The 10443-nt window shown below is 46.4% G+C and overlaps 1 protein-coding gene across 1 annotated transcript; it reads right to left on the bottom strand.

Annotated features, from left to right (window-relative positions):
• Positions 1–1713: 1713 nt before the first annotated feature.
• On the bottom strand, positions 1714–8599 carry LOC309543691 (uncharacterized protein; the record flags this gene model as incomplete). The annotated part of the gene is made up of 6 exons (XM_082276141.1): positions 1714–2301; positions 2872–3272; positions 4575–4716; positions 4839–5045; positions 5125–5222; positions 8566–8599. The coding sequence occupies 6 exons, from the start codon at positions 8597–8599 to the stop codon at positions 1732–1734; spliced, it is 1452 nt and encodes a 483-aa protein (XP_082132267.1). The 3' UTR covers positions 1714–1731.
• Between the last annotated feature and the right edge of the window lie 1844 nt (positions 8600–10443).

Here is a 10443-nt window from a genome sequence, read left to right as displayed (position 1 = left end):
ATATGTGCCCATCGCACCCTCTCCCTCCACAGTTCGTTGGGAGGTGCTGGATTGCCAGATCGCCACAATTATTACTGGGCGGCAGTGATGGAACAATCTAGACACTGGTTCTCCACCACCAACATACCTGGCTGGGTAGACCTGGAAACCTCCCTGACCCCTGGGAAAAATTTACCTCTACTACTCTTAGCAGACCAGTGGACACCTCTGACACTGAAACACAGACACCCCCCCCCCCCCATAACAGCATCACTTTTAGCATGGAGGAAATTCAATACCCTAATGCCTTGTGTGTTAAAGAGGGGGTACCTCTTTAACACACAAAATTGACATAGAGATATTTCTCCATCTTCTCCCTAACCTGAACACCTGTATCCTATGCTCCTCAGGCATCTCATATGTAACCGATTTGCTATCCGATGACCGTGTCAAATCACTAGCGGAACTATCGGACAGCCATCTCCTCATGCCTCTGGCCCGCTTCTCTTGTCTTAGCATCCTGCATTTCCTTACATCACATTCCCTACCACATTTCACGGTGCATGAGGAACTGAAAGATCTCATGCTCCCACCTTCCTCCCCAAAAAAAGGTCATATCTCACGGCTGTATAACCTTCTACAACTTAACCTTACAACCAACAAATCCCCCCCATGGTGAAATGGGACTCTGACCTAGGCGGGACTTTCGATCTTGCTGACTGGAAAAATGTCTTGCGAACAGTTGTCGTGAACTCGCGTTGCTCCACACACTGGGAGCTTGCGATCAAAATAGAAAACTGCTGGTACTATACTCCTTATCGTCTATCCAAAATGTCACCCGCACACTCGCCCAACTGCTGGAGGGGATGCAGACAGGTGGGCACCCCTTTTCACTCCCTCTGGTTGTGTCCAAAACTGAGCAAACTTTGGGATCAGGTGTTTGCACTCATTTCCACAATTACGGGGATCATAACTAAACCGGACCCTTCTCTAGCCATCCACAAATTCCCCCTGTGGCACAGGACTGTGGTCTCCCATATTCTTTTAGCCACCCGCCAAATTCTCCTGCGACACTGGAAATCTGTTCATACCCCAACTTTTGCTGACTTGGTGTCCCTGGTGCACGATAACCACTCTTATGAGAGACTATTAACACTGGCTGATCTGTCTATCTCCAAATGTGAAAGAGAATGGCCAATCTGGGTAAATGTATAACTTAATGATTACTGTCTAACACATTGATGGAGGGAGAGGAATCGGAAGGGGAGACCGGGGGTTGAGGGGGGGAGGGAGGCGTGCCCTTAGGACACAGTGAGTTCCCCTTGGGGGGTGTCCTGGGTGTAAACCCCCCTCCTGATCGATCTCCGCATCTCTACTTCTTTCCCATTTCATGTGAACCCCTCCCGATTCCGCCCCGCTCCAGAGCAGGTATCTATCTCCCCACAGGCCTGTAGGATTCCTAATCTCCACACTCAATTGCGTGACACTATGTTCTAATGTTGACTGCTATTACCCTATGTTATGTATCTTGGTTTGATTTTTTTGTTTGTAACCTTGACTTTAGTACAGTTACACAACGTGTTTGCATTTTCGACTGTTTGTAATTTTGAAAATCCTAATAAAAATAATCTGTACAGGAAGACAGGACTTCAGTAAGGAACAATTCCCTCACTCAGGACAGGAATATGGCTTCTGCCCTGTGTGAGATATTTTATGTTTGGAAAGATGGGAATTCTGTGAAAAACATTTCCCTCACTCAGGACAAGAAAGTGGCTTCTCCCCCGTGTGAGCTCTCTGATGTGTGTAAAGATTGGACTTCTGTGAAAAACATTTCCCGCACTCGGGACAGGAATACGGCTTCTCACCCTTGTGGAATCTCTGATGTTTGGAAAGATTGGACTTATCTGAAAAGCATTTCCCGCACTCAGGACAGGAATACGGCTTCTCACCAGTGTGCAATCTCTGATGTATGGAAAGCTTGGACTTCACTGAAAAACATTTCCCGCACTCAGGACAGGAATACGGCTTCTCACCAGTGTGCAATCTCTGATGTGAGGAAAGAGTGGACTTCTCTGAAAAACATTTCCCACACTCAGGACAGGAATACGGCTTCTCACCAGTGTGCGATCTCTGATGTGAGGAAAGAGTGGACTTCTGTGCAAAACATTTCCCGCACTCAGGACAGGAATACGGCTTCTCACCAGTGTGCGATCTCTGATGTTTGGAAAGAGCGGACGTCTGTGCAAAACATTTCCCGCACTCAGGACAGGAATACGGCTTCTCACCAGTGTGCAATCTCTGATGCATGGTAAGAGTGGACTTCTGTGTAAAACATTTCCAGCACTCAGGACAGGAATACAGTTTCTCACCAGTGTGCAATCTCTGATGTTTGGAAAGAACGGACTTCTGTGCAAAACATTTCCCGCACTCAGGACAGGAATATGGCTTCTCACCAATGTGCCATCTCTGATGTGTGGAAAGATGGGACTGCAATGAAAAGGATTTCCCGCACTCAGGACAGGAATACGGCTTATCACCATTGTGCGATCTCTGATGTCTGGAAAAATTGGACTTGTCTGCAAAACATTTCCCGCACTCAGGACAGGAATATGGCTTCTCACCAGTGTGAGATCTTTTATGCACATTAAGTTGGCATTTTAAACGGAAACACTTCCCGCACTCAGTACAGGAGAACCTCTTATCTGTTGTAAGGACAACACCGTCCCTAGCAGTCTGAGGTTCCTCAGGATAAGAGGAATACGATGGTCTGGAACTGTCCCTCACAGTCTGAGGTTCCTCAGGATAATAGGAATACGATGGTCCGGCACTGTCCCTCACAGTCTGAGGTTCCTCAGGATAAGAGGAATACGATGGTCTGGCATTGTCCCTCACAGTCTGAGGCAACTCAGGATAAGAGGAATACGATGGTACGGCACCGTCCCTCACAGTCTGAGGTTCCTCAGGATAAGAGGAATACGATGGTCCGGCACCGTCCCTCACAGTCTGAGGTTCCTCAGGATAAGAGGAATACAATGGTCCGGCACCGTCCCTCACAGTCTGAGGTTCCTCAGGATAAGAGGAGTACGATGGTCCGGCACCGTCCCTCACAGTCTGAGGTTCCTCAGGATAAGAGGAATACGATGGTCCATCTACACTGTGTGGTGCCGGATGGACATTTGAGGTAGCCGGGTTTTCTCCTGGACTATACTGTGTGATGTCCTCATCTTCTACTTTACAGTCTGGAGACAAAGTGAGCCAATCCTCTGAGGTTTTCCTCATCTCCCGTCCATGTACTAAAATAGAAATAAAAAGATTATTACTGGACATCAGCAGATTGGTTCCCCTAAACCAGGACTCCGCCCACATCAGGCAGCTTTGTCTCTGAGGATCTTACAATTCCCCCCTCAAGGTAACTAGTAAATGGTAGAGGGTCACTAGGTGTCCCAGGAGCCACACATCAAGTGAAGACCTGCTGTATGATAGTAAATGGCAGTCTCAGTCTGGACTTACGCCAGGCCACGGCTTGATGTGTGGGACACCTACTCACTATCTACCATTGCCTGTAACTAGTAAATGGGTCCTCTGATCTCCTACCAGTTCATTTCTTTATGGACCTTAGTCAGAGAGTGAGGAAACAACGAGAACTGTCTTTTATAGGAGTGACAGTGATGAGGGGATTATAGGACGAGTGTCCCCTCCCCCTCTATCACTCATTGCCATCTTCCCAACACAAGAAGTCCCGCACTTCCTTATTTTGTCCATGATTTAGTCATGAATAACAGCGGGGCTGAGCCCCACCAGAGGTCAGAGAGTGAGGATGGGGGGAGAACAACCAAGATGAAGACTGGACTGATCCTGAAGACCACCATCATTGGGTTACTGACTCCTCCCTCATTATCACTTTCTGTTTAAGGCTCCAAAGTTGGAGGATGTTATCACATTATTATCACCATGTAAAAGTCTGTCCTCCAATCAAATCATCAGATATAAAATGTCCAGCTGGTAGGAAATTGGTGTAACAAAAGAGAATCCATATTATGTGTATATATAGCAGTGGATAGAGGGGAGATAACAGAAATCTGCTATGTAATGTACAACATAGAGTATATAGTGCAGGGGTCAGGAGTATGTAATGTGTAATATGAATGTAGAATCCCTCTGACATTCAAAAATCAATGTCTACTCTCACAGTGTCAGAACCTATAAGCCGACTAAGCAACACTGTAAGCACATTTCCAAATTTCAGTGCGTCCTCCAAGTGAGTCCCCAGGCCCTCCTTAGAGACCGGCCTTCTTCATGGATCTCTCCAGCAAGGGGCCTCTCCTGGGTCTCCTCCTTGGCACAGCTTCCTCCAGACCAGGCAGGACAGCTTCACAACCACTTCAGCACATGTTAGGCCCCAAAACAGGCTAATGGACCAAACAGCAGAGCTCCATCCAGCAGCCCCTCCCTACACCTCATCCCAGGGGAAGAGAGCGAGCACATGACCTGTCCCAGATATTTATTTCCTCCCCCAGCATGCACCAGTGACATAAACTCTGGACCAATCAGTGAGCAGTATGGGTGGAGGAATGTATTTAGTGTTAATGACCCACCTGTGCTGATCTCTGTAGGAGTGTCCTCCTCTATAAATGTCCCCGTTATTCCATCCTCCTCCATAGACTGCTGATCATCCCACACATACGTCTCTTCTTCTTCTGCTTTAATCTTAAATTCTATATCGATTGAATCTCCACTCTAAACCAAGAAAATGAGAGAGAATATCATCTGTAAAATATAAGCTTTATTATTGGGACATCACATAAAAATCCACACATTGTCTCCATGAGTCTGTGTTTTATAATCTCTGTCTCACCAACCTTGTAACAGTGAGGGATGGTGTGATCTTCCTGTGTGGAATCCCGGGAATACAGAGGACGGGGACATCTCTCTGGTGGGTTCCTGGTATTAGGTGGCTCCATCATATCCTTGTGTCCTTCTGAAAACTCCTCCATCACTCCATACTCCTCATCCTCCTCTTTATACTCTTCTTTAACATCAATATTATCATCCCTGAGGTTTCCACTCTGAATATATAATAAAACATTCATTTTAACAAACATGCTGTGTATAAATCAGAACTACCAATAATTGTCACTCATCTACCTGATGATGGTGGGGGATGGTGTGACCTTCCTGTGTGGAATCCCGGGAATACAGAGGACGGGGACATCTCTCTGGTGGGTTCCCATTACTGGATCCATCTGTAGGAAACACACACACTGACTGAATACATTGTACAATAATACATTGTATAATAAACAAAAAAACACATCCTCTCCAGAAGTCCATGTTCTAGATTCTCCAATCCACCAACCTTGTAACATTGAGGGATGGTGTGACCTTCCTGTGTGGAATCCCGGGAATACAGAGGACGGGGACATCTCTCTGGTGGGTTTCTGTAGCTGGATGACTCCACCATGGTGTCCTGGTACAGATCTTTGTGTTCTTTTAGAATCTCTGACTCCTCCATCACCCCATCCGCATCATCCTCCTCTTTTATCTCTTCTTTAACCTCAACTTTAGAATCTCTCAGGTTTCCACTCTGAATATATAATAAAAATGACATCAATGGTAACAATGCAGATAATGTACAGATCCTAATGATATTATCAGTGATTGTTCCTCATCTACCTGATGATGGTGGGGGATGGTGTGACCTTCCTGTGTGGAATCCCGGGAATACAGAGGACGGGGACATCTCTCTGGTGGGTTCCCATTACTGGATCCATCTGTAGGAAACACACACACTGACTGAATACATTGTTTCTATGTGTTTATCAGATGATGGGGGATCTAGGTGGATCCTCCGTACTGCTCTCTCCTTTACAATAAAGTCTCCTCTTACCCGGTGATGTGAGGGGCGGCTGATTCTCCATCATGACGTCCTTGTAGAGATCCTTGTGTCCTTCTAAATACTCCCACTCCTCCATGGAGAAATAGACAGTGACATCCTGACACCTTATAGGAACCTGACACACAGAATTATTTCAACCAGATTAACATAGAAAAAAGAAAAAAAAAAAACACACATAGAAAACCTCTGTATATTCAATCCTATACCCACACCGGTCTGATAACCTTACACCTTTCAGAGTAAGAATTATTAACCACTATTCTCTGTCTTTTAGCCAGTTTTCTATCCCCTTTATAAATGGATTTTACAGCCTGTAGACTTTACCTTACACATTAGGCGTGTGTGGGGAACTGTATCACACGCTTTTGAAAAAAAACAAGTATACCACATTCACAGCCACCCCTGTCCAAGTATACCACCCAATGGGAGATTATCTCAGCATGACTTAACTAATGAAGGAGATGAGGGGGAGGGGAGGAAGTCACTTAGAGTGACCATAGATACATGGAAATTCAGCTGGTTCAGCAGGGATCGGTCACATTTCCATCCATGTGTGGTCACTGCCAGATAAAAGTCACTCAATCAGCGGCTGCAGCCAATAGCTGATCTGTGTATTCTGAGAGAAGAGGAGCGCCCCCTATTGTCAGAATACAATAGTGCAGCGGGGAGGATTCCCCCATCCCCCTCCAATGTGTAGATGGGGGAATCGCTTTAGCTTTTTTTTCTCTTGTCCCGCTGGCTGAACAATAAAACTGAACTGTGTATGGACAGATTTGGAAGAAAGATATATTATTCATCAACTGATCCCCCTGAAGGGGTTAATCTAGGTTTAAAAAGAGGGGGTAGGGGGTGGCGCTGTCTGATAATCAAAGAAAGTATTATATGTGTTATGACTAGCTACATATAACAAATATAAATATATAATAAAACCAATGTGCAAATCCTAATAAAGTAACCTGTGCATCAAAGTGACAAGTGCATGTACTTCACCGTGTAAGTGACGGGTACTGTATACATAAAATCAGAAATAAATATGTGTGCACAACGTGAAATAATGGTGTGGTCAATAGGTATTCACAGACAACTGTGAGTGCAGCCGTGCATAACGTGTTCCACCTGTATAAAGTGACGTATGCTAAAATAAATACTATCTTTGATAATCCAGTAAGTATATATAAAACTTGATACAAAAAAATGTATACACATAAATATATTAAGTGCAGCTGTGCTTAAAGTGGTTCAAATAGCCCCCAATAATTAAAGTGACAAGTGCAAAATAATGCTGGGTGATAAAAAATACAACAGGTGACGTAATAAATAAGTGTACCAAATAAGGGGGGACAAATGGATCATTTAAATGGTGACTATAAAGTGACAAATGCTAAAACACCCAGATACTGTGTCCGATATCAAAAGTGTAATAATCAATGAGTCTCTCTCAAGCAAAACAGTGATGGGTGATGGGTGTTCGTCCTAAAGGAAGTGTTGGCAAATTTCTTTGTGCGTCCCGTACACACTAGTGGATAACCCTGTGGTGGGTGGTGAGGTGCACAGTGACCCCTATGATAGGTAGCGCACTCACCAGAGATACCCACCCCACACAGGGGTACAAGGTGGGTATATTAAGATGTAGGATTGGTGGATCCTCTCTCCTTGTCCAGGTCCTGGGGGGGGGATCACTGGAAAGGTCCCTGGTGGTCCAAGGGTTAAAGGATACCGGCTGTGTGCTGTATGGGTCTGGTGGGGTTTCAAGGGTATCAACTCCGGGGGTCCGCAGTATATATAGAGCAAGGAATCAGACAGTAGAGAGGCACATAGTGTAAAACTGTAGGTACAGTGCTTTATTTAAATATGCAGGGTAAAAGGTACTCACAAACATAGGTGATATACAGGCAGTGAATCTGAGCTTCCTGAGTGCTGTACGATCCAAGCCTCGATGTAGGAACCGGAAGTGATGCGACACGCTGTACCGGTTTCGTATTGGATACGTCCCTCACAGCTGCACTTAATATATTTATGTGTATACATTTTTTTGTATCAAGTTTTATATATACTTACTGGATTATCAAAGATAGTATTTATTTTAGCATACGTCACTTTATACAGGTGGAACACGTTATGCACGGCTGCACTCACAGTTGTCTGTGAATACCTATTGACCACACCATTATTTCACGTTGTGCACACATATTTATTTCTGATTTTATGTATACAGTACCCGTCACTTACACGGTGAAGTACATGCACTTGTCACTTTGATGCACAGGTTACTTTATTAGGATTTGCACATTGGTTTTATTATATATTTATATTTGTTATATGTAGCTAGTCATAACACATATAATACTTTCTTTGATTATCAGACAGCGCCACATCCTACCCCCCTCTTTTTAATACATTATATAGTCTTCGGACTATATTATAGGGAGGCAGCAGTCTTAATCATATACCACATCCAATACGCCCTTAGCGCGGAGTCTTTCAACTTATGTTAATCTAGGTTTGCAAACTATATATGTGTGTATCATCATCTGCTGGAGATAAAAGATGTCACAGTGACTATGGAGGAAGAGGACGGACATGTCGGGGGGGGGGGGGGGGGTTACTGAGTGTAAATAGAAAATAATATCTTATTACCTTCTCCGCTACCACTTCCACCAATGTCTTCTCTCTCCGTCCTCCTTACTCACCTTTCATCTGGAACTTCCTGCCTGTATCTGACATCACATCCTGTCTTTCATAGAGACTTCCTGTCTGGGTAGAAGTGAGATCACCACCTTGTGGAACTCAGAGGAACTGCAGCCCTCAGAAACTATGTGTGTATTGTTTATTGACAGATGCAGCTCCATATCTTCTTAGACCATTGGGTTATGCTTCTCCCATCAGGAATAGGACACTAGGCAGGAAAAGCTTTACCACGCCTATGGGACTGTCCCTGCAGGCATAACCCCACACACTCTGCTACAGTAAGGTGACCAGACGTCTCAGTTTTCCGGGGACAGTGCCTGGAATGAGAACCCTGTCCCTGGAGCCAGTCTGTCAATGGATGTGACCCTGAATTGCAGTGGCATACCAACGGGGGGCGGTCTGCCCCACATGCCTTCGGGGGGTGTCAGGTCGGTGTCTCCCACCATTTTAGCTTTAATTTGAATCCTTAGGTGCCGCTGTCACCCAAAGTCCCGCCTCCTTGTGTGACTCCTTTGATAGACAGCACACTTGTTCAATGGCGGGACGTGTGCTGTCTGTTATGGTAGGAGCCGATCCAGGAGGTGGGACTTGTGTGACAGCGAGAGCCTGGTGATTCAAATTAAAGCTGAAACAGTGAGGGACGCCGGCCTGTGTGAAAATGTGATTTGGCTCTCGTCTTTCTCATCCGCTCTCCTCCCTGACCCCCTGCACTGGTAAGACTGCACTGCTGGGCACTGGTAAGATTGCACTGCTGGTCATTGGTGAGACTCCACTGCTGAGCACTGGTAAGACTGCACTGCTGAGCACTGGTAAGACTGCAGTGCTGGGCACTGGTAAGACTGCATTGCTGGGCACTGGTAAGACTGCACTGCTGGGCACTGGTAAGACTGCACTGGTGGGCACTGGTGAGACTCCACTGCTGAGCACTGGTAAGACTGCACTGCTGAGCACTGGTAAGATTGCAGTGCTGGGCACTGGTAAGACTGCATTGCTGGGCACTGGTAAGACTGCACTGCTGGGCACTGGTAAGACTGCACTGGTGGGCACTGGTGAGACTCCACTGCTGAGCACTGGTAAGACTGCACTGCTGAGCACTGGTTAGACTGCATTGCTGGGCACTGGTAACACTGCACTGCTGGGCATTGGTAAGACTTCAATTGTAAGACTGCACTGCTGAACACTGGTAAGACTGCATTGCTGGGCACTGGTAAGACTGCACTACTGGGCACTGGTAAGACTGCACTACTGGTCACTGGTGAGGCTGCACTGCTGAACACTGGTAAGACTGCATTGCTGGGCACTGGTAAGACTGCACTGCTGGGCACTGGTGAGGCTGCACTGCTGGTCACTGGTAAGACAGCATTGCTGGGCACTGGTAAAACTGCACTGCTGGGCACTGGTAAGACTGCATTGCTGAGCACTGGTAAGACTGCACTGCTGAGCACTGGTAAGACTGCACTGCTGAGCACTGGTAAGACTGCACTGCTGGGCACTGGTAAGACTGCACTGCTGAGCACTGGTAAGACTGCACTGGTAATACTGCACTGGTGGGCACTGGTAAGACTGCACTGGTAATACTGCACTGGTGGGCACTGGTAAGACTGCACTGCTGGGCACTGGTGAGGCTGAACTGGTGAGGCTGCATTGCTGGGCACTGGTAAGACTGCATTGCTGGGCACTGGTAAGAGTGCACTGCTGGGCACTGGTGAGGCTGCACTGGATGGGCACTGGTGAGGCTGCACTAGATGGGCACTGGTAAGACTGCACTGCTGGGCACTGGTGAGGCTGAACTGGTGAGGCTGCACTGCTGGGCACTGGTGAGGCTGCACTAGATGGGCATTGGTCAGGCTGCATTGGAAGGGAACTGGTGAGGCTGCACT

Source organism: Pelophylax lessonae (genome assembly GCF_965119305.1).
Source record: "Pelophylax lessonae genome assembly, contig: HAP1_SCAFFOLD_309, whole genome shotgun sequence".
In the NCBI taxonomy this organism is placed as follows: domain Eukaryota; kingdom Metazoa; phylum Chordata; class Amphibia; order Anura; family Ranidae; genus Pelophylax; species Pelophylax lessonae.
This window is presented reverse-complemented; position numbering and strand designations above follow the sequence as displayed.